This window comes from Heliangelus exortis, chromosome 17 (genome assembly GCF_036169615.1).
Source record: "Heliangelus exortis chromosome 17, bHelExo1.hap1, whole genome shotgun sequence".
Classification (NCBI taxonomy): Eukaryota; Metazoa; Chordata; class Aves; order Apodiformes; family Trochilidae; genus Heliangelus; species Heliangelus exortis.
The window spans coordinates 1,385,319-1,407,397 of NC_092438.1; the positions used below are offsets into that span (position 1 = coordinate 1,385,319).

General features: G+C 44.4%; 2 protein-coding genes across 13 annotated transcripts in view; one reads left to right on the top strand and one right to left on the bottom strand.

Moving 5' to 3' along the window:
• The window catches only part of ARHGAP17 (Rho GTPase activating protein 17), a 268,089-nt gene extending 250,306 nt beyond the window's left edge, over positions 1-17,783 (top strand). Inside the window, exons 5-23 of one of the 11 annotated variants that reach the window (XM_071761436.1) lie at positions 464-540; positions 1,631-1,742; positions 1,925-2,001; positions 2,377-2,488; positions 3,220-3,288; positions 3,449-3,530; positions 5,572-5,699; positions 6,104-6,215; positions 7,231-7,312; positions 7,436-7,516; positions 8,190-8,303; positions 8,664-8,755; positions 8,876-9,032; positions 10,255-10,497; positions 11,734-11,897; positions 12,312-12,929; positions 13,906-13,929; positions 15,726-15,770; positions 16,771-17,783. In XM_071761436.1, the coding sequence (XP_071617537.1) occupies positions 464-540; positions 1,631-1,742; positions 1,925-2,001; positions 2,377-2,488; positions 3,220-3,288; positions 3,449-3,530; positions 5,572-5,699; positions 6,104-6,215; positions 7,231-7,312; positions 7,436-7,516; positions 8,190-8,303; positions 8,664-8,755; positions 8,876-9,032; positions 10,255-10,497; positions 11,734-11,897; positions 12,312-12,929; positions 13,906-13,928 (2,343 nt within the window). In that variant the 3' untranslated portion in view covers position 13,929; positions 15,726-15,770; positions 16,771-17,783. The remainder of the gene's footprint in view (positions 1-463; positions 541-1,630; positions 1,743-1,924; positions 2,002-2,376; positions 2,489-3,219; positions 3,289-3,448; positions 3,531-5,571; positions 5,700-6,103; positions 6,216-7,230; positions 7,313-7,435; positions 7,517-8,189; positions 8,304-8,663; positions 8,756-8,875; positions 9,033-10,254; positions 10,498-11,733; positions 11,898-12,311; positions 12,930-13,905; positions 13,930-15,725; positions 15,771-16,770) is intronic. The other 10 variants (XM_071761435.1, XM_071761438.1, XM_071761434.1 and 7 more) reach the window with 10 other exon arrangements.
• Positions 15,348-21,823, bottom strand: TEX47 (testis expressed 47). Of its 2 annotated transcripts, XM_071761469.1 has the most exons (7): positions 21,639-21,823; positions 21,143-21,209; positions 20,286-20,389; positions 19,853-19,917; positions 18,972-19,170; positions 18,418-18,577; positions 15,348-17,971 (listed from the first exon to the last, which is right to left on the bottom strand). In XM_071761469.1, the coding sequence occupies exons 1-7, from the start codon at positions 21,801-21,803 to the stop codon at positions 17,934-17,936; spliced, it is 798 nt and encodes a 265-aa protein (XP_071617570.1). In that variant the 5' UTR covers positions 21,804-21,823; the 3' UTR covers positions 15,348-17,933. The 2 variants fall into 2 exon arrangements, with proteins under 2 accessions (XP_071617570.1, XP_071617571.1); XM_071761470.1 differs by lacking the exons at positions 15,348-17,971; positions 18,418-18,577 and adding an exon at positions 18,584-18,791.
• Positions 21,824-22,079: the final 256 nt, after the last annotated feature.

Consider the following 22,079-nt stretch of genomic DNA (forward strand, 5'->3'; position numbering starts at 1 on the left):
TCTGTACCTGTTTGAATTCTGCCTCTCTTCAGCAGAGCCATGTGGAGGTTTTCTAAAAGTGTTGGAACCAGAAATAATTTTCATTCAACTCTCTCCTTTTATTCCGTAACAGAGACCTCCTGCAAACAGGGGCACAGAAAACAAACCCCTGCAGAAAGGTGACAGACAAGTGGCTGAGGTCTCAAGTTAAAGCTGTTTACTTGTCTTTGATAATAGCTGAGATATATTTTGGGCCAGTCACTCCAAGTAAGATTGAGAAGAAAGTGGTTTTCCAAGTGTTTAAACAAAGGTCTTGAGGCTGAAAACTTTTTGTGATTTGGCATTTTCTTAAAGTCAAAGAATGAGCTGTGTGTGTCTGTGATAGAAACCATATGGAAGAAGACAGAGTCATAGTGGGGATGTATTGGGGAAGGTGGAGAGGGTGAATAGCACTGAGCTAATCACTGTTCCTTCTGTTCCATAGAAAAAACTTCCTCTAACAGCTCTTGCTCAAAATATGCAAGAAGGATCTGTCCAGCTAAGTGATGAAACTCTGTTGGGGTAAGTATTGTGCTTTGTAAGTTGTAGTCTTGTCATTTTATTGCCTGCAGGGCTCTAATTAGAGGCTTTGGGTACACAAAGACTGTTTTCAATCTAATGAAGCCCTGTTCCTAGATTCCCTGTATAATCCAAAAAGGAGAAAAAGTGAGCAAGCATTTCTTCTTGAGTGCTCCTGGGGGCAAGTTCTAGGCTTGCTCTGAATTGCATTCCAGAGGATTCTGATTCTCTGCTAACTTTAAAGCTTTTGAAACTGGCTTTTCTCTTTGTATTATTTGTATTCCCTTTGATTAGTAAAATTACCATCTCCATTTAAAATTTTGTGTAAATAGTGCATTCTGCAGTTTTGCTTTAATGACTCAAAATAATGCCAATTTGCATTAGTGGCTTCAAGTTTAAAATAATGGCAATTCCCTTATCCTGGCAAAGTGCATGTTTGCAACTCAGAGGGCAGTGGCTGAAACCAGAGAACATCAATGTGCTGAATTCCTGAAGCAAACATCTTTCCTCCTTGCTGGTGGGAATTCTAATGGAGAGGGTGTCAGATGACCTTCAAAACCTTTGTGTGCATTTCTGTGAGCTGTTGCAGGAGATTTAAACGTGGATAAAAATCTTAGAGCATTGGGTTTTTCCTTAGAAAAAGCTTAAAACAAAGGTCAAATCATGGCTTTGGAACCTGAGACTGCTGCATATGTGATTGCTTAGCATTATGGTGTTAAGACTTTTTCACATTAAAGGGGCTTAGAAGAAAATTAAATGCTGCATTGAGCAATTTTTCCTGCATCTACTGAGATGGAAGGATGGGCCTTGAAACAAAAACTTCTCTGCCCTTAGGGCCAGTATAATCACCTAGGATGTTGTAATGGCTGAGGAATTAGATGACAGAGGTTTAGTAACACTCCTTGCCTATCCCAAATTTGCCAGTAACAGCACAGAGCATCTTGGCTTTATGCCATTAAGCAGTGCCTTGCTTTATGCACCACAGACCTTTCCAAAAGGGTTGCAGATGACACAGGGCCACCACAGTTTTGTTTTGAATCTTTCTTCTTCAGTCAGTAGTAACTCAGATTACAACTTCCTTTAATTCTTAAAGGAAAATGCTGGATACATGTGGTGATGCAGAGAATAAGCTGGCAATGGAGCTCTCTCAGCATGAAGTACAGATTGAAAGAGAAGTTTTAGATCCTCTGGCTCTACTAACAGAGGTAAGTCACTAAAAAAATAAATCTGGATTTATGTATAAACTGAGCAAAGCCTGTTTATGTCATGGCTAATAAAACTGTTTTAAGGAGTCAAACATGTAGTGGAAAGTGGAATTTGCTACAAAGTGTAGTGTCTTACAATACACAATTTAAAAATAAACATAAGCCTTGAATTCTTGTTTTAGACAGAGATCCCAAACATTCAGAAGCAGAGGAAGCAGCTGGCAAAGCTGGTGTTGGACTGGGATTCTGCAAGAGGAAGGTAAGAAATAAACTGAAATTCTAGGGCCTTTTCATGTTAACTTCTTGTGGGCATCTTTTGGCACCTGGTGCTGGCACTTGCTTCTGAAGTGCTACTGTTTGCATGGCAGTGCTTTGCCAGAAAAAGACAAACTTACATTTAAGTAATTGAAGAAAGCACTCAAGACTACTAGATCTATACAGAATCAAGATTTTGGAGTTCTTACATGCTTGTATATAAATGGAAAATTGTTCATCTTTTTTCCAGTTCACTTAAGCTGTCAACTTAAACAAAGAGTCTAATTCTGTACCCTTGCCAAGTGCTGTTATGAACTGAGTGCAGGTTCTTGTTGAATGTATTGGCTTTCTCCAAAGGACTGAAGCCTTTCTTCCACAGGTATAATCAAGCCCACAAGACTTCAGGAACAAATTTTCAAGTGCATCCTTCAAAAATAGAATCTCTTAAGGAAGAGATGGATGAAGCAGGAAATAAAGTAGAACAATGCAAGGTATGAGAAGACAAATCCCTTGTTAGGAACACTCTGATCAGGCTGCAGCTGGCTGGCTGATTACTGCAGATGCAAAGTGTGTGGCTGTCAACAAACTGTGTAGCTTCAAAGTACATTAATGCTAGTTGATTGGTCTGAATTACTTGCATTTAACAGGGAATTTCTTTTATTTTTTTATTTTAGGATGGGTATTTCACATTATTTTCTGTTTCAGTCTGAGGCAGTTGTAAGAAGGAACCGTGGCTCAGCCTTGACTGATGTGTCCAGGGTGCCCATGGGATTCAAGCCACTGAGTAGAGTGTGAGCTACCTGGATGAAATTCAGGCTGCTGACATAAAAGGAATGTTCTGTTACAGCTCTGAACACATTCAGTTTCATTTCCTGATTGTCTACATCATGCTGCAGCTGAGCTGAGCACCAAAACCTTTTAGTAGTACTTATCTTTGTGTGCAGGGATTGGCTGTAAATAATATATTGCCATACAATCCAGTTGTTGACTTAAGTGGGCAGCTGCTTTGCTCTACAGAACAAGGTTAGGGATTTTTAATGAATTTTGCTTGGAAGCACTCATGTAGCAGGGAGGTGGGTTACTGGCTTCCCATCCTGCCTGAGCCAATAGCTCAAACTTTCTGCAGGAAAATAAACATACATACTTCTCTCTTGCTGTATAAGTGGAAATGCCCCTGTAAATCTGATGCACTGTTTGAGTTTTTTTTTGCTTTTTTTTAAAGGATCAGCTAGCAGCAGACATGTACAGCTTTGTGTCCAAAGAAGGGGAATATGCTAAGTGTTTTGTTATGGTGAGTATTTTTTCAGTGTGGCTTTGATTGCAGCACAGAAGTGTGTAGACACTCAGTTCTCAAAGATGACATTTTGTGTGCTGAACCTTCTAGACTTGTATTATGTGCTCATCAGAAGCTAATGCTCTTTTTGTTTTTAAAATGTGGCTTCTGTTCTCAGTTATTAGAAGCACAAGCAGATTACCATAGAAAAGCATTAGCAGTCATAGAAAAGGTCCTACCCGAAATTCAAGCCCATCAAGGTAAAGTAACCTGTGCTCTGGCTGATACTTCTCCTTGCCTATGCCACCTATGCACAATATTCTCCTCCTTTATCTTGATTCTCTTGCATGCAGACTTATTTAATGAGGCCATTTTGATCTACTTACCAGCACTACATCCCCAAGCATAATTCCATCTTTGTGTTCTTTGGAGTTCTCCAGCCATATTTTAACACACTAATAAAATATTAAGGATCTGTCTGATACCCAAGAGGGTAAAAGAAGGATTTTTTTTTTCTATTTGCTTGCTTTTCTTTCTTGATATTGTGTGACTTTTTGCTAATTAATATCTGGCTTTTTAGGCCAACAAAAGTTTCATTATGAATCAGGAACTTTTTAGGGTTCTTGCTTCTTGAATTTTTACTAGGCAATTATCAGGAAAAAAACCCTTATCCTAAGGAGCTTGACTTTTTCCCTTATTTTATGCAATCCTTTTTCCTAGAGCTCACACTGCACTCCAGCTGCCCACCAGAGTGTTCCTGTTAGTGTGTGGAATATCAGCAGCTGGGAGAAGCAAATGATGCAACTTCATTTCTTCTCCATGCTGCTAAGAGGGAGTTGAGGTGTACTGTTAGTGGTTTGGTAAGAAAATCCACTGTGCAGTCCTGAAGTTGCTGTCCTTGATGTACTGCCTGTACTGCCCCTTAATTTGATAGTTGCTTTAAACAAGAGGTAGGCTGAGAAAAACAGAATCTGAGCTGAGCAAGACTCAGGTATCTTCAGTTGTGGGCCACATGCTGGCTGGAAAAGATGAACTGGTAAAATAAATGCACCAAGAAATAGGAGCACCTTGCTGAAAGATGATCCAGGGTGTCTGTGCTGGGAAGAGCTGGAGGGAAGCAACACAAGCAGATGATGCTGACACAGCACCCAGGCTGGAGGGAAGGGTCTCTGCATATGGGAATGGCAGCTTTAAATTTGATGTTGTTGTTGTTGCTAAGCTGTTTTATACAAACTTTTGATTTGGTAAATGCTTCAGAGCAGAGAAGCCATCCTGGAAGGTGGGCTGGGAGGTCCAGTGATGAAGGACAGGGCATGGCTGCAGTTGTGTTTCTGGCTGCCCTGGTGTCTCCGTGACTTGGAGCAATTACTGAGATTTCTCTTCCTAATGTTTGCTGTGACTTGCAAAACTGGGGAAAATGACATGTGCCTCGTGTGGTTTGTTAATGAAGGAGCTGAAGCCTCGTGGGAGATGCAGTTGATGTGGTTTCAGGAACAAAAAGGGCACATGAGATCCTTTGCAGAAGCATGTTGTGTCTTCAGAGGGCTCTTTCATGAAAGTCTTCATCTTTTGTGACCTTTTTTCCACATAAAAGAAGTAATGCATCTGTACTAACAATAACCTTTTACATCTGCATTTTTTCACTGAAGGCAGCAGAATTTGATGGAAAAAATAAATTGTAGGAAACAAGAAATGCACATTCAGTTTTGGAGCTAAGCAACAATTGAGACATTGAATTGAAAATTTGTGCAAGAGTTAGTGATGGGCTGTTAAGGTATAATTCTGATGTAAGGCACTGGGCTGTGAGCATCTATTTCAAGTTGGTGATTCCTTAAGTCAGCCATAAACTTAATGTTAATAGCTCAGGTTTTATGCACTTTAACTAGAGGTAAAACTAAGGTCAGCCCAGGTCATGCAATATGCAATATAAAATTTTTCCTCAAAAGTTTCTTGCAAACGAAGGCCTTTTGATGTCTGGGCAAACTGGAATGAATGTAACTTTCAGCCATGAGATGGCACTTGTGTTGAGGCCTTGTGGGACGTGCCCTTCCAGTTACACACAGGATTTGTAGGTGATATTCCATCTGGAAAGATGCAGAAGTAATTTTTCTCTTGCACAGCAGTGGGTTCATTTTCTCTTGACTCATGATGTAAGGGACTTTACCAGCCAAGGGCTGTAAAACTCCTACTGTATTCTGAAAATTTCTTTGCTGTGTTGGAGGCTTTCTTCTTTTCTTGCCTGGGACATAACTGAAGTGCTTGTTAGGTATTTTGCTTAGTGTTTTGATACTCTCCAACTAGACAAATGGACTGAAAAACCAGCTTTTGGAACTCCATTGGAAGAGCATCTCAAGCGCAGTGGCCGTGAGATTGCAGTCCCCATTGAAGCCTGTGTAATGATGCTTTTGGAAACAGGAATGAGGGAGGAGGTAGGTGATACCATCAGGGGATACCATGGCACGTGCTGAATTCCTGCTGAGGGACAGGAGAAAAGAGTCTCTGAGTCAAACTCAGAGTCTGGTGTCTGTGCTGCTTAGCGACTTGCACGGGTAATTTTATTCATTAAAATAAATCTTTTGCAACAGAAAAACTTTCTGTGCTATTTGAGGTATTTTTGAGATGAATGCACCTAGAATGGAAAATTAGGAATGGGCCAAGGCTGAGAGGTAACTAAAACATTCTCAGGTGGCAGTGACACCTCGAGAGCCAGCTAGGTCAGAGCAGCCTAAGGTGAGGACACCAAGCTGAGAGAGGCTGTCATGAAAACTCTACTGCTTCATGCTTGTATTAACATGTTGTTGCCAGCCAAATACATCTGACCTCTATTATGCAGGGCTTGTTCAGAATTGCTGCTGGAGCCTCCAAGTTAAAAAAGCTGAAAGCTGCCTTGGACTGTTCCACTTCCCAGCTTGATGAATTTTATTCCGATCCCCATGCGGTTGCAGGTATGGTGAATGTTCTGAATCAAAACCAGCTGTAAACTGATACAGCTCAAGTTTATGCTGTTTGTTGGGCTGCTTGCTGAAGAGTAGGGTGGTGATCTGTGCAGATAAACTCTGAATGAGAATCAGTTGTCCAAAGGAGGGCAGCTAGGCTGGGGAAGGGATCCAGCACAGATCCTATGAGGAGAGGCTGAGGGAGCTGGGGGTGTTGAGGCTGGAGAAGAGGAGGCTCAGGGGAGACCTCATCACTCTCTACAACTCCCTGAAAGGAGGTTGGAGCCAGGAGGGGGTTGGGCTCTTTTCCCAGGCAACTCTCAGCAAGACGAGGGCACAAGAGGTCTCAAGTTGTGCCAGGGGAGGTTTAGGTTGGACATTAGAAAGAATTTCTTTCTGGAGAGGGTGATCAGGCATTGGAATGGGCTGCCCAGGGAAGGGGTGGATTCTCCATCCCTGGAGATATTTCAAAAGAGCCTGGATGTGGCACTCAGTGCCATGGGCTGGGAACCACGGGGGGAGTGGAGCAAGGGTTGGACTTGATGAGCCCTGAGGTCCCTTCCAACCCAGCCCATTCTAGGGTTCTATGAATTCCAAGTTCACTTCATTGCACAGCTTAACACAGCTCAGTAGAGGGTACTCGTGCTCATCACACTTGATGTGTGTGTGACTGAGCAGTGCTTAAAATTCAGGTGATCACAGTAATCCAAATACCACATTTCATTACAAGAGTGTTAACGTGATCAAGGGAGATGAGAGCCATGTGTAGACCTTTAATAAGGTCCTTGTTCTGAGGAGATGATTCACTGTTTTATAGCACATGTTTCTGTCAAATTACAGTAATGAATGGAAGCCCTTTTGTGCTACGTGTTGAGCAGATGCTGGGGAAGTGTTAGGGCTCCCCATTGTTTCACTGGAACATGGGTCCAGTTGCACAGCTAAAACTGCAAATCTGAGAACAGAATTGAAGTGAAGCCTGAAAGCATTGGCTAAGAAACTTGCCTGTTTCTGGGCTGCATTGCAGGTGCCTTGAAATCCTATTTGCGAGAGCTGCCAGAACCTTTAATGACCTACAGTCTGTATGAGGAGTGGACACAAGCTGCAAAGTAAGCATACTGAAAATTCTTCTATAGGAAAACATTCCTATTTATCATCTCTTTGTTCACTGCAGAAACTACAGTTATCTGGTCTGATAGTAAGATATAAAGGAATTGTTTTTTTCCTTTCAGTATTCAGGACCAGGATAAGAAGCTACAAGAGTTATGGAGAATCTGTAATAGGTTACCTAAGCATTATTATGCTAATTTCAGGTAGGTGTGGACATCTGTTAACTTGCAGCACAGCTGCTTTAATGCTAAACTGCCACATTTCAAAGCTGATTTACCAAAACTCTAATCCAGGGTGTTTTTCTAGGCCAAATTGACTTGGGTTCATAAAAAGACATCTTGTTTTATCAAGTAATTGGGTGGTGGTGGTGTTGGACTTTTTCAGTCATGCTAATTCACTATTGACTGTAATGAAGTAGGGATGCAGAGAATCCTGCAACTTCAGGGTCATGTGGCTGGCAGTAGGAGCAGACTTTTCACCAGTGGTGCTCTTCACTGAATTTTCCACTTAATTACCTGAATGTATCTCACATTTTTCCTTTTGGGATTGAGCATTTTGGGGATGAATCAGAACAAAACCGACTCTGGTGAATCCTAGAAGCATGGAAGTTCCATTACAGGGTGTGAAAGTAGCTCTTGAGTAGGCATTCTCTGAAAATAAAATAATTCCATTTTGCTGAGGTGGGAGATGTTTTCTACCCAATTCTGGGATTCATGAGCAGAAACTCATTAGCCAGCTACCACACAAGAAGGCTGCTCATCTTATTTCTGTTTTGTTAGGAGCTGTCTTTACAAGTTCTTGAATTTTTTACTTGAGTTGCTTTCAAGAAGAAATGCCCCTATTTCTTACTGTTTATTGTGTCTTTCCTTTTTTTAGGTATTTAATAAAATTTTTAGCAAAGCTTGCACAGAACAGTGATGTTAACAAAATGACACCCAGCAATGTTGCAATAGTCTTGGGCCCCAACTTGTTATGGGCAAAGAATGAAGGGTAAGTTGTTTTAGGAAAGCTGTGGAACAGAACCTCCATGGAACTGTAGAGTTTCTTGTCAGATTGTGTCAAATCATGTGGACTCTTCACACAGAGTATTTGCCTAAAAAGTATCTCAGGTGTTCTCTCAACCTGTGTTTCCAGATCTTTTAGCCATAAATCTTTTTCAGAATGTTTTAACATATTACTGATTTCATCAAAGTGTGAAGTTGCTCTTTATGTGGTACTTGGGAGTCTTGATACATCATCCGTAGAGTAGTTTGCCATTTAGGTAATGTGATTGGTTTGGGTTTATATATATATATATATTCTTATTTTGAGAGAGCTCTTTATCAAGTATTCTGCAAATTTCTTCTGCAGATCTCTTGCTGAGATGGCAGCAGCAACTTCAGTCCATGTGGTAGCAGTTATTGAGCCAATCATTCAGCATGCAGACTGGTTCTTCCCTGGAGGTAAATTCTTGCCATAGTGAAAAGAATTCTGTATTTGTGATAACCCTGTGCAGGTAAACCTTTGGCAGTGAGGAACCATTTTGTATATGTATGGCTTAGGATGCATTCTCTGTCTTTCAGATCAAGATTTCAATGTTTCTGGGGCATTTGTTGCAATTCCTGCTGTTAATTCCAATCACTTGTCACACACTGGGAATGAATATGAATCTGGGACACTGGAAAGGAAGAGGCCTGTTAGTATGACAGCCATGGAAGGGGATTTCTTGAAGAAGGAAAGGTATGTTTCATTCTTGGGTTAGTTTTCTAATTAGCCCACTCCTGAGAAGTGGATTACTGAGGTGGCAGCAATCAGACACACTTTGATTGGTCTCAGGAGGAGAATTTAATGGAAATACTGTAGGTAACAACAGTGATTTATTTTCCCCCGTGTTGTTGCAGCCTGAGGAAGGTTCCAAGGTAATGTACTGATATTTGCTTCCAGTTATACTCTGCATGATAAAAAAAACCCAAGCAGATAATTACTGCTTCCAGTTACTGTTTCCCTATTACAGATTTGGGGGGTCTAAAATCCACTGAAACAGGAGGGTGTAGCAGCATCTGTCAATATCTAACTTCTGATATTCCATGGCTTCTTTTCCAAAGCCCCTAGCTGAGGTGGTGTTACCTGGTGCCTTCATGATAAGACTTCTGAGTTGATGATGGTACAGTATACCACAGCAAACAGTAGATTGCTAAAATATAAACCAAAACATGCTGTTTTTCCATATAACATGTAGTGTAATGCTCATGTATTATCACCCATACCATGAATATCCAAGTGACATGCTGGTTTGTTTTTAGCTTTTTATGCAAATGTGAAATTGTTACCTGAATGTTAACTATGGCTACATGCAAATTTGTCAGCTCTGACAGAAGAAGGAAATCACTTCAAGATTCACTGTCTTTAACACAACATTCAGTTCTAGAATGAATGTGCTGTAGACATCCTAAAATCTCCTCTTTTAGTCCATTTATCCATAGTTCTCCTTTAGACACAAATCATAGTGCGTATCCAGTGGCTTTTTTTGTCTGTCCTGAAATCTGTACTGCAGCTCAGTGTGTGTTAGAAACAAAATTCATGTGGCAAAATTGTACTGAGTGAGGAGAGCCTCTGGTGTGTAAGGACTTGTGTGTAGCTACGTGTAAAACTCCTGAGTGCTTTGACCTCATTGTCATCAACGTCCGCCCTCAGGTGTCACCCAGTAGTTGTCCCACTGATGTGTAGCTGATGTCCACTGCTGTGTAACTTCCCTCTCTGCGTGGACCAGCCAAGTAGTGCTGCATGTCTTAACATTTAAGGGTGTAACATGCAGAAAGCTGGAGCTTTCCTTGCTGCTGCTTTGCATGCTGAGCAGCAGGGGTTGCCTTTGTCTCTGTGGGTTATAACATCCCCTTGTCCCGTTGCTTTCGTGAGCTGGTGTTGGCTGGCTTGGTGTGTTTACTCTCTCTTCTTTCTGTAGCTTTGGTGTCAAGGTTATGGACTTCCAAGGGAACCCCCGGAGATGTGGCACTATAAATAGAAAGCACACATCCCCTGCTTTCCAGCCACCACTGCCACCCACCGAGGCTGCTCTGCTGGCTCAGCCTGGAGCGGAGCAGCACTCCCCAGCTTCTGGGGCTGAGACAAGCCCCCTGGGTGCTGGGTTGGCCCTCTCTGCTGGCACAGCAGAACACTTACAAAGTCAAGGCTATGAGGATGGCAGGTAAGAGGCATGGCTTCTGCTGGCAGTGGCTTAGCAGCCTGCTTCAGCAGCAAACTGGGGTGTCAGCTGTATCTGCTGCAACTGGGACTGCAAGACACGTTTCCCCGTGTGGAGCCTGCTCAGGTGTGGGCAGGGCAGAAGCTCTGTGCAAGAGCTCTCTTGCCGTGTGGATTGCTCCAGAATCCATCTTCTAAAATACCATACACTGTTCTGTATGTTCCAGAATCAGTCTTCTAAAATGAGAGAATTCTTGGTGGGAAAAACAGTGATTAAAAATACTAAACCAGACTGTACCCAGATTGTCCTTTCCAAGTAACACTCCAGAGGTGTCCACACAGTGTGACTGTCAGTTTGCTGCTGAAAGAACAAAAACTACCAGAGGCAATACTAGAAACCTGTTGGTCTTGTTTGTTATTGTACTTGTACACGTTATCTGGGTTTGTCTTTTTTTGTCTGTATCAAGTGTTAGTGATGACCAGACTTGCCTACTAGAAAACCAGAAGATGATTTATCCTATTTCCATATAGGTTTCTTTAGAACAATCCTGTATACAGGCTTTTTGGCTACTGATTTACTATTGAACTCTGCAGTCATGGCTCCAGTATTTAGTATCCATGAACTCTAAGACTAGTGGCAGTAGCTGTGATTCTTCTTCTCATGTATGGTGAAAGAAGCACTTTGCTTTCAATATTCTGTGGCCTAAGGGGTGTGACAAACCAGATGTAAAGGTCTGCAGTGCAAACATCAACCTCTTGCATATTATTTTATGGTAAAATGTCCTTTACGACTTTATGGTAAAGCATCCTTTGCATACAGCTTGTGTTCCCAGGTGAAAAGTGGGAAAAGTGATTTTGTATGAACTTTCATGGTGGGAACCTGTTTTGGAAGAATTTGCAAGACACTGAGGGTGTTACCAAGGAGACTGCCCCTGGGTGTCAGTGGTATCAGTGCTGCATTCAGACAGGCACTGGGGCACTGCAGCACTGTTTGCATTCCTGATTGAATTTTGTTGTTAAACGTCTGCACAGACTTGCCTAGAACCTACTTGCCACTTGTTTGAAGAGTTGTAGCACTGTTCAGTCTCAGTAAATATCAGCCAGTCTGGTGTGGAAATTTCCCTGAAACCTTTGAGGGTGAGAACTGCAGCAGAGTTTGTAACATAAACCTGAGCGGGTGCAGCTGATCTGGGCAAAATATTTTACAATCATCTTTTAATTCAGGATTTTTAATTTTCAGTACCTCAAAATCTAAGGACAACACATCTTCAGCTACACCTCCACCCGTGAGAAATGGTGGCCAAGCAGGCCCTGTCCAGAACCAGTCAACAAGCAGCACAAATCAGCTTTCTGTTACTCAGCCACAGAACGCAGCAGGTCCCAGTCCCCACTCCATGAGGAGAGGTGTGTTTTTCATTTGGTTTTCAAGCCACTAAGTTCCAGCTCTTTAGGTACTGCAAAAAATACTTATTAAAGTAACTTCATCTGCACCTGTCCCTTTATTCTGGACAACAGTTTAATTTGCTTGCATTTTACTAAGGCCTAGCTGGAAATGCAGCTTTGACTTTTGGACTCTTTCGTGAGCACTGGTAGTAATGTTACCAGCACTGTTTAACAAAGTCACTCAAAGGGTATTTATTAGTAAACCTGTGTACAGATTTTTGTTGCTTCCTACTGACACTCCTTTTCCTACTGCTTTTATGTGATAAGGCACCACTGGTAATGTTCTTGAGAATGCTTTTGTGCTGCTCAGCTCTTTCTTTCAGAACTCTGCTTTTACATCACCCGACTGTGGAATCTCACTTCTTCTTTTAACAGCTGTTAAGAAGCCTGCACCAGCCCCCCCCAAACCAGCCAACCCACCCCCGGGGCAGCCAGGAAGCCAAAGTTCTGCCCCAGCTGCTCAGCCACCCTCTGTCTCTCCAAAACCACCCGCTCCAAGTTCTTCTCCTCCTGCTCAGCATGCAAACCAAGGAGCTGCCCCCACCTCTGCTTCCCAGGTTTCCGCACCTCGGAGATACTCCAGCACCCTGTCCCCTCTCCAAGCTCCCAGCCACCCACCACCACAGCCCCCAACCCAGGCTACTCCTCCACTGCAGCCCAAATCAAACAGTCAAGCATCTCCTCCAGCTGCACCCAGCAGTGAGCACGGACCAGAGCAGCCCTGTTACACTCCTCCCCAGACTCCGACGCCGCCCGATACTCCCCCCCTAGGAAAGCACCAGATCAGCTCCCCCTCCCCACAGCCATCTGCTCAAGAACCCTCCCAGTCCCACTCCCCACCTCAGAGTGGAACGGGCACGCTGCCGAGGCCACGGCCGGTACCGAAGCCCAGAAACAGACCCAGTGTTCCCCCTCCACCCCATCCTCCTTCTCAGCTGCCCGGAGATGGCATTCTTGTGAACCCCACGCAGACAGCCTCCAAAATAGTAACAGGTGAGCAGATTCTTGCACATTCCGTGGCTCCTTGGGGAGTGGAAGGGAAGAAAATAATGCCTGGAGCTGTAAATTGATTGGGGGAGGGACTGAACAACTCTGAAAACAGTTAAAATACTGAATTGCTCAGTTCCACTTAAAATGCCCACCCACCTGTTCTGTCTGTGAGGATTTGGGGCACTTCTCAGGAAAGGTTTTCGTTCCTGTTGCAGAAGGGAAAGTGAAGATTAGCTTGCTTTATTTTTTCTCCTGCTTTGGAAGCAAAGCACTCTTACAGCAACCATCTCTCTAGGGCTTTCTCCAGGCTCTGCATCGTGGCAGCCTCAATTATGCTTATAAATTTGTTGCCAAGAAGCAAATATTTGGAGGATGCAGAATATGTAGCCAAGGACAGGGTAGTGCAGCTCATACAGAAAATGAGAAAATGGCAGCAGTGGCCACTGATACCTGTTCTGATAGACAAGATACTGACAGTGGATATTTTACCTTATGAGAACAGAGTCTCCTGATGTGCTTCTAAGGTGGACATCCAGAAAATGTAGAATCACATGCACAAAACTGTGTCTCTTAGGTCAGTTTCTAAGTAGCTCTTCCTAAATGCAGGCTCCTTCTTCTGCTTTGGAACATTTGTGAAGTAAAGAGAAAATGCTTTCTGACAGGAGCTTCATGAAGCTTGTAGTTGCTGGTTTGATAGGGATAATGGTAATTTAAGTCCTGGGGGGAAAAATGTAACTGCTGAGGACAGTCAAAACTGGCAGATCTGGTAATGTTCTCCTGCTGAGTCTTTGCTTATTTTAGGAAATTCTGAAGGAAAATACAGCAAATGTAGGAGACTAATGCTTTTAAATCTACTTCTATTTAATAATAGATGAAACTTTCCAATGACACTGCAGCTTCTCTAGGATAAGACTAATGTATTGGGATGCAAAGTATAAATTCTGTTGCCTAACAGCTTTACCCCATGGTGCCTTCACAGGTGGGGATGGTTACTGCGAATAAGGTTTGTACTTCCCAGAAACATGCCATACAAGCTAAAATGCTCCTGCACAGCAATATTTTTTTTTTTTTAGCTTTATTTTGTATCTGCGCTTTGGAATTTGTGCTCTGTCAGCCCCCTTACCTCATTACTACTTGTCATTCTGTTTGAAAGAGGGTTTAAGATCTATCCTGCTTCATTTGAATAGTACTGTGAACAGTAAATTATTCCTTAAAACAAATTGTACAAATGACTATCATGAAGCAAGGAACACTTCACACAAAGTCACCAGAACTGCTAGTCCAGAAGTGAAGCAGTGACCTGTTCAAAATAGGTTTGTTCTCATCAGTGCAGGCTGATGCTGAAGCTCATGGGTTGCTTTTTTTTGCTACATTTCAGTGTTTTGTGGTTGCATTTTAATACAGCTTTCACTTTAGGTTTTTGGTTATTTTTAACTCCTTGGAATTTATCTGGCAAATTACATGTTCATGTGACTAAACCCCTTGTCAGAGAAGCACCCAGCAGCATCTGCATTCTGGCATGTTTGCATTTGCATTCTGTCAGCTCCAGCCTCACTAATAGTCCTGGTCTGTTCAATCCTGCTGCCAAAAGACACATTAATAATCTTACTGCTCATGGGGAATGAAAAAGGTAACAACTGCATGGCAGGCTGAAAAAGCTGAGGCTGCATTCCTGAGTTATCTCCAGATTTGGCTGCTTAGAGGAAAGATGCTGAAATTTGTAGTGGACTGAGAAGTCAAGTTGGAAGTTTGTTCTTAAATTAGAGCACTGAGCAGTCAAATAGCTGCTTAAGTAACTAAAAAGTAGCTTTGCTTTTTAGCAGAACAGACGTGGCCTGATTGTACTTCTGTTTTTTTGGTCAGTATCTTTAAAATACAAGGGCAAATTCTGTCAAACCTGAATTCAGAAAGCAGACTGGGGCCTGGGCCATTCCAGCTCAGGAGTGGGAAGAGTGCTGGGGAGTCACATCAGCCACGTTTGTTTTCATTTTGGAGTTGTTTCTGGTGCTGAAGAAACTGCTTTAGTGATGGCAGAGGAGCAGGGTTTGTTTTACCCCTGTGTAACTGGGAAATACCTCCTGGGTCACAGCCAGCTGGGCTGCTGGGGCTGCTTCCCTACTGGGGCAGAACAAAAACCTGCAGCAAGGGAGTGTGGGCTGTGAATTGCAGCCTGGTGCTGGCTCCTTCCCAGCTGTCCTGTGGTCTGGACAGTTATATTTATATAAATATAAATATTTGAGTCCACCCTCCTGAAATGAATCAGTGTTCAAACTGGATAATATAGTTCCTTTGGAGTGCAAAATGTGTAAGTTGTGTGTGGTTAAACAGTGTGAAAGAACAGCTGGAGTGGTGCTCAGGCTTCTCTACAGCAGCACACTCAGGACAGGATCATCCACCTTTGTTAGATCAATCTCTATTTAAAAAAAAAAAAAAGGATTAATAACTGTTCTGAATTAACACCACTGCATATTACATGAGAGTATCTGCTCTAACCTCTACACATGCACAGAAGCACTTGCTACACACTGACTTAATTCACAATGGGAAATAATAATTGTTTTTAATTTTAACCTTAAATAGTGGAGTGAGGGAAGACTGAGGGGACTAATGGATACCAAAATTAAGTTTCCAGCAAACTTCATAATATCAGAGCAGGAATTCTGAGTTGTACTCAGGATACTGCTGAATTCCTTTGTCCATGTACTGGACTGTAGAAATGCCTCGAATTCTGTTTAGGGTATTAAAGCAGCAAGTCCTAGAAAAGAATATTCTAATCAAAAATTCTATTAAATAATCTAGATGTTTGACCATCATTCAGTAGGAACAGTATTGGAAAGTTCAATGGTAAGGAAAAGGCATATGATTGGCCAAAAAATGTTTCTAATTCATAATCATGTGTGTGCTAATGCCCACTACTAACCCATCACCAATAACACTGCTTGCATTATCCTCAGCCTGGCATGCAAAAGGAATGGCTGTTTGATGCTCACATTAACATACTAAAAGTGTTGGAGACTAGAATGTGGCAAAGCTGTTGATGATCTGACTGCCCAGTTTCCCATGGTACCTTTTCCAGGTACAAAAACCCTCTCTGGAAGTCTGTGTGTTTTGTACAGAGCTTCACTTCCTATTGGAGGTCTCTGTACCTGTGTGTGTCACTCCTCTCCTGTGTCACCTCACACTTTGGTGCCTCCTTTTCCAGCTCATCCTTCAATATGCAGCTGTAGGGAGAGCTCCCAAGCCTGTTCCAAGGTTGGGCTGCACCTTTGGAGCTGTTCTGCAAGGGGAAGTTCAGAGGGACAGAGCTGTGCCTGCTGCTCCAGGCTCCTCTCTGCCAGGGTCATGCTCAGGGAGGGATCTTGGAGTGAGGGAAAGGATTTGGGAACTCATATCATTGCAGCTTATTCATTCCTGTAGTATTGCTTCTGTTAACAGTAGTAAAAAATGACTGAAAAAAGATCTTAGGTTTAAAGTACTTTAAAAGTACTTGAATTTTCATCTTTTGGAGGAGCAGCAGTTACACAGTGTAGTGGGGATACAGGAGAGTGATGAGGGTGCTGAACTGTTTTTTGTGGCTCAGGGACTGGTGAGGCTAAGTGAAAAGCTTTGGGTTTATAGTAGCCCCAGTAATGATTTCCTCATTGCTACCCAAGGTCTAATGAGCAGCCATGGTCCTGCGGGTGCCACAGGGCTGGCTGGGCACAGCCAGGAGCCTGGGCACAGCCAGGCACTGCCTGTCACACCAGGAGTGAGGGTGTAGTTTTTGTGTGTCCATGTGCAGATACGTGCCAGCCCTCTGCTGGAAAAGCTTTTGTTGATCTTTCCTTTCCCTTTCCTGTCTAAGGAAATGCACCAGACACACAGGAGTGACCGAGCTGTCACCCTCAGGCTGCTAAACCTGCTGTTCCTTTTTTGTGCAGACTCCAATTCCAGTATTCAAGAACCACTTCAAACCCCTTCTTCAGAGCCTCTTACAGAGACAGCCAGCAAAGAACTGCACAACCACCTCCTGCTGGATATTGACAACGACACGGAAAGCACTGCTCTGTAATGGGAGCTCCCCAGCTTCCTGTGGGTTCCTCTCCTGGTGGGAAAACTCCAAGACCTGACAGTGAGAAGCTTCTTTTGACGAGATGGCAGCACCTTGGGACTCCTGGGTCACCAAGGAAGTGATGTGGCCATTCAGAAGAAGTTTAATGACCTGTGTCTCAACAGTGGTTTTCAAAATCTTGGATGGAAGGAATTAATTACTGCAGAAACTTGCATAGGAAGCATGAGTGCTGCTAATGCAGCTGGTATTAGCAGAAATTCCAAAAGAATTAAGAAGCAGAACCGTAGCTATTTAAAGTGCATGTATTATGGAAATTATCTTTTTAATGTCACGGTTAGACTTTTATTTCTAGTTCTTAGACATTACAAGGAGATGCCTTGCAAGAGACATTCCCTCACTGATTTGCTGCAGATTCTTTTTAAAACATGAACCAAAAAAAAAAATAAAAAAAATGCCAGAGTGCTGGTGGTGACTGCTGGTTATCAGTTACCTTGTCAAAACTGTGGATGTATTCTAGTGCCTTGAAGGACTGTCATACTGTAGAAGGAAACTTACTGTCTCTTTAATCATTTCATTGCTACTTAATGATCAGTACTTAATACATATTTCATAGTTATTTGTATTAACCAAGCTTGCTTTTGTTTATGTGAAACTGGCAACTGTTTCAAGATGAAAACTGTGGAAGTGGGTTGTTTTTTTTTTGTGTGTGTTCATTGAAAACGGTTGAATTTTGAAACCTTTGAAACAGCCGTTTGGATTCCTCAGTTGGGTGAACATTTATAAAATTAAAGATTGTCTTTTGTCAACTCAAGGCATCTTTATTGAAATTTGTGAGTAACTTTGCTTCCAAGGGGTACTGAAGGTTACGCAGGCTGGGAATGAATGCACATCTGTTCCTTGGTGTGTGGATGGATATTAAAGAGATATTAAAGGAGAAACACTGGGCACAGCCTGTGTCATGGAGAGAAATGAGATGGAACAGGCCACACCATTTCTGTGAATGAGAGGGAGAGGCAACTGGTCAGCTCAGGTGACATACATATAACCAGTTCAATTAATTTACACTATTAATTCCTTAATATTCCATCATATATCTTATTGCAGTTATTAAGCCAGACCCGACAGCCTTAACTGCAAGTGAAAGCTGCATTTCATGAAGGTCTTGCCAGGATGCATTGCATATTGGTGAGACAATATATATATATATTTTAGTTGCTGCCTCATTGATGCCCCAACTTGAAATTCCAGTGGCTGCCCAGTTGTTTCCTGTTCAGGCACCTCCTGACAGGGAAGATGTGACCCCATTAGAGGGCCCTAACAGAGCTTTCCTCTGGCACTACTCCAGAGCTCTAACAAACTCCTCTAACCCAAAATTCAGTGTTAGGAACCAAAATTTTCAATTATGTTACTAAATCTGATGTTTATCTGTAGGCAGTGTACCTGAATCCAGGGCAGGCTGTGAAGGACTTAAATAAACTCTCAGAAAATCTTCTGGGCTTACACATTCATCAGCATTAACCAAAGAGTTAATTGTCTCTGCTGGGATTAGCAGCTCAGGTGCAATGGTGTGAACACGCTCATTGGTCTCCTGGCTGTCATCCTTGAGAATAAACAGGATATTTAAGGCAGTTACTGTAAGAGCAGGGCTGAAATGGGGGAAATTTGCCCTTCTCTCCCCAACCCAGCTGCATCCTGTTATCCCAGGAGGGCAGGGAATCAGCTCCAGGAATGACCTTCAGCTGGCTTTGGCTGCTTTCTTTTGGTGCAGTGGATTAGTCCAATCAAATGGCTGCACAAAATAATCCTACAGAAGTCTAGAAAGAAACTTGGGATAAACCAATGAGGTTTTGCAACGCTCTAACACTGCTTGTGGGGTCCTTTCAGGTGTGAGCTCTGCTGGAGTCACAAGCAGGGCTGCTCGCTGGTGCCCTTTGGGGGGGACTCACGGGGGTGAAGTTGGTGAATTTCTTCCAGCCCAGGTATCTGAAGTTTACCTCAGAACTCTGAAGAGAGGCAGCCAGCTTGAGCAGGAGGTCGAGGCACTCTGCAGCCAGCTCTGGGGCAGACTGGGGCTGTGTGGAGCCTGGAGGACACCTTGGGGGGGACGTCCCCGCTGCCACGTACCAGTCTGGGAAGAGTCTGCTGGGGATGTCGTGGGCCACCACTAAAACTTTAATTTCCTGGAGCAAAGCACTGTGTGGAAAGAGAGTGAATTCCATCCTCAAGTACAGCAAGGAGGTCAAGTTTCACAAACTGCACAGGGAGCTGTTTGCATTCCTAGAGCTCTGCTGGCAGCAGGGATTTGATAAATGCAGGAGTGTGAGATGGTGTTGGGACAGGAATTCCATTCACAGCACAGCAAAGGATGCAGTTTTCAGGAACCTGGATTTAGGTGAATTAATTTGAGGCCCTAGAGAAACACTGAGGTTGAGGTGAAGCCAGTAATTGTCTGTGGGACTGGTTGGGGAGTGTTGGAAGGACAAAGCAGGCTGGAAGGCATCCTTGCATCCTAAAGAGAATTTTTGGAATTCCAGTACATCCGTCTGCAAATGTTTACAAAGCATGGTACAGAAATAATACAGCAGATTCCTAAAGAAGGGATTTTCACATTTTCTGAAGCTTATGAAGGCTGTGAATTGTTAAAGTCTTGGTGTTTTGAAGATGGCCTCTGATGCAGAGGGCTGGGCAAGAGCTGATGGCACCCAGAGAAGATGGGATTTTAGCTGGAAATTACCAGCTCCTCTCTGGCCAGTGGGTGTTGGGTGGGAGAATAAAAGGTTGGTATGACTGTAGCTAATGTTCATTTTAATGTTAGGGAGACATTTTACCACTTTGGCTGCAGCTTTGTTTCATCTAGGGGATAGGAAGCGCTTACCTGTGACCTTGATTTGGGAAAGAAGCTAAATCTTGGATGAGGAGATGGATTGTGCTACTGCAGGACTGCAGAGGGAAGGGCAGAGGTGTCACAGAATTGCACATTACAAACCATTTGAGAATATAAAAATAATTAATCAGCAGCTCTGCATGGGCTTTCCCTTTAAGCCCCAGGTGCTGAGGACAACCCAGGTGGTTTCTGTTTCACCTGGCAGGATCTGTCCCCTAATTCTGTCAGAACAACATTCTGGGGCAGTTCTCTGAAGGATTGGGTGCAGCAAATCCCAGAGGTCACCTATGGAACCCTCCCAGCATCATTCAGGTCTTCAGGCTTATGTATGGGTAACATTTGCAGTTACCTGGATCTTAGAAGCCAAATTTGTAGAAAGATGAATCGAGGTTCCTTGATCCCAGCAGGAATTTTGGTAACTTACCTCTACTACATGACAAACGTAGCTGGAACAGACAAGCAGCAGTCCTGAAACTTGTTCTCTCCAGTGGTCTTCTAATGCCTTTTCAAACAACTCTCTGTGATAACCTTGTTTCAAAAGAAAAACTGGCAGTTTGTCAGGAGGTTCACGGGTGGGGGTGCTGCAGGTCAGCACTGGGGGGGCTGCTCTGTGTTCTCTGCAGACCCCGGGGTCACAGCTCCAGCTTCCTTTATCAGAAGGAAGATTTGCCTCTTGACATGCACCAAAGCAGCTCGGGTCAGCTCCTAACACTGCACCCCAATCTGCAATATTTCAGTACCTGAAGCTTTTAGAATTTATTTAAAGATTTAAAGAATTTATTTAATATTTGTTGATGTAGATGTACACAGACATAAAGCACTTTGCAGCCCTGTCTGTGGGGCTGAGCCCTGGTCTCTGCTGGAGGTTGGCACAAGCTGATCCAGGTGTTTAAAACCCAATTATGGGTTTTATGGAATCTTTAGGAATCTGCTGGTTCTTGATGAATCCTCTCAGACAAAGCAGCTGGGATGTGTTAGCTGCCTGAGACAGCTGCTTGCAAAACCACTACCAGATTTTAAAATAAGGTCTCTCTCCCCCTCAGGGTTTCCAATAACTGCATTTTATTTCCTTTGGGAAGGATTTGCAGGTAAGAAACCTGTTTATGGAGCTTTAAAATAGCATTTTCTTCTGTCAGGGGCTACTGCAGGGCACGCGTGTGTCCCAGCTCCTCACCCCCCGCGCTGCCCTCAGCGCCCTGGTGGTGCCACCACCTTTTTGTCGCTGTCCTTTGCTGTCCCCAGGCCCGGTTTAATGTGTCCCGAGAAACTCACAGCACCCACCTGCCAGCGCCGCTGCCCCCTCGCCCGGCCGGGCCAGCACCAGCAGCCTGTGGAGCGGGAACCGGCCCTAAGGGGGAGAGGGGAGGGATGGAAGGAGGGAGGGATGGAGGGAGGGAGGGAGGGATGGAAGGAGGGAGGGATGGAGGGAGGGAGGGATGGATGGATGGATGGAGGGATGGATGGATGGAGGGATGGATGGAAGGAGGGAGGAATGGAAGGATGGAAGGAGGGAGGGATGGAAGGAGGGAGGGATGGAGGGAGGGAGGGATGGAGAGAGGGATGGAGGGATGGAAGGAGGGAGGGCTTGAGGGAGGGAGGGAGGGATGGAAGGAGGGAGGAAGGGCTTGAGGGAGGGAGGGATGGAGGGAGGGATGAAGGGAGGGAGGAATGGAAGGAAGGAGGGATGGAGGATGGGATGGAGGGAGGGAGAAGCCGGCCCGATGCCACCCCGAGCCCCGACGGGGCAGCCCAGCCCTGGCCCCGCCGCTCCCCCCACCTCCGACCGGCGCTGCCGCCGCTCCCGCCGCTTGGACAGCAGATTCTGCCGCTCGGACTGGGCGTTCTGCTTCTCGGACTGGGGGTTCTGCTTCTCGGACTGCTGGTTCTGCCGCTCGGGATCCGCCGGGACCGACCCTCCCCGTTCCACCGCCTCCCCCGCCATGGCCGGCGGGGCCCCGCAGCCCCCAGAAGCCTCGGGCGGTCCCCCAGCCCCCCAGACTCCAGGCAGGGAGGGAGCAGCTCTCGCTCTTTAATCACCCGCAGCCCCCAGAGCCCCCGGGAAGGGGCGGGAGGGACCCGCGGCCCCGCGCTGAGCGTTGGGCGGGCGGGGGGCGTTGGTCTCGCTCGGCCCGGAGTGCGGAGGAGAACCCGGCGGTGCCGATGGGGTTGGGGGGGGGTGGTTGTGTTTCTTCAGGTGGCCCTGATGGCATTTTTTGGA

Excerpts from the sequence above, each read along its gene's own strand:
- TEX47 (XM_071761469.1), bottom strand. The coding sequence starts at position 21,803 with ATGGCGGGGGAGGCGGTGGAACGGGGAGGGTCGGTCCCGGCGGATCCC. Across the intron at positions 21,210-21,638 it reads GGCGGCAGCGCCGGTCGGAG|GGCCGGTTCCCGCTCCACAG; the intron begins GTGGGGGGAGCG and ends TCTCCCCCTTAG. Across the intron at positions 20,390-21,142 it reads GGGGGCAGCGGCGCTGGCAG|GTTATCACAGAGAGTTGTTT; the intron begins GTGGGTGCTGTG and ends TTTTGAAACAAG.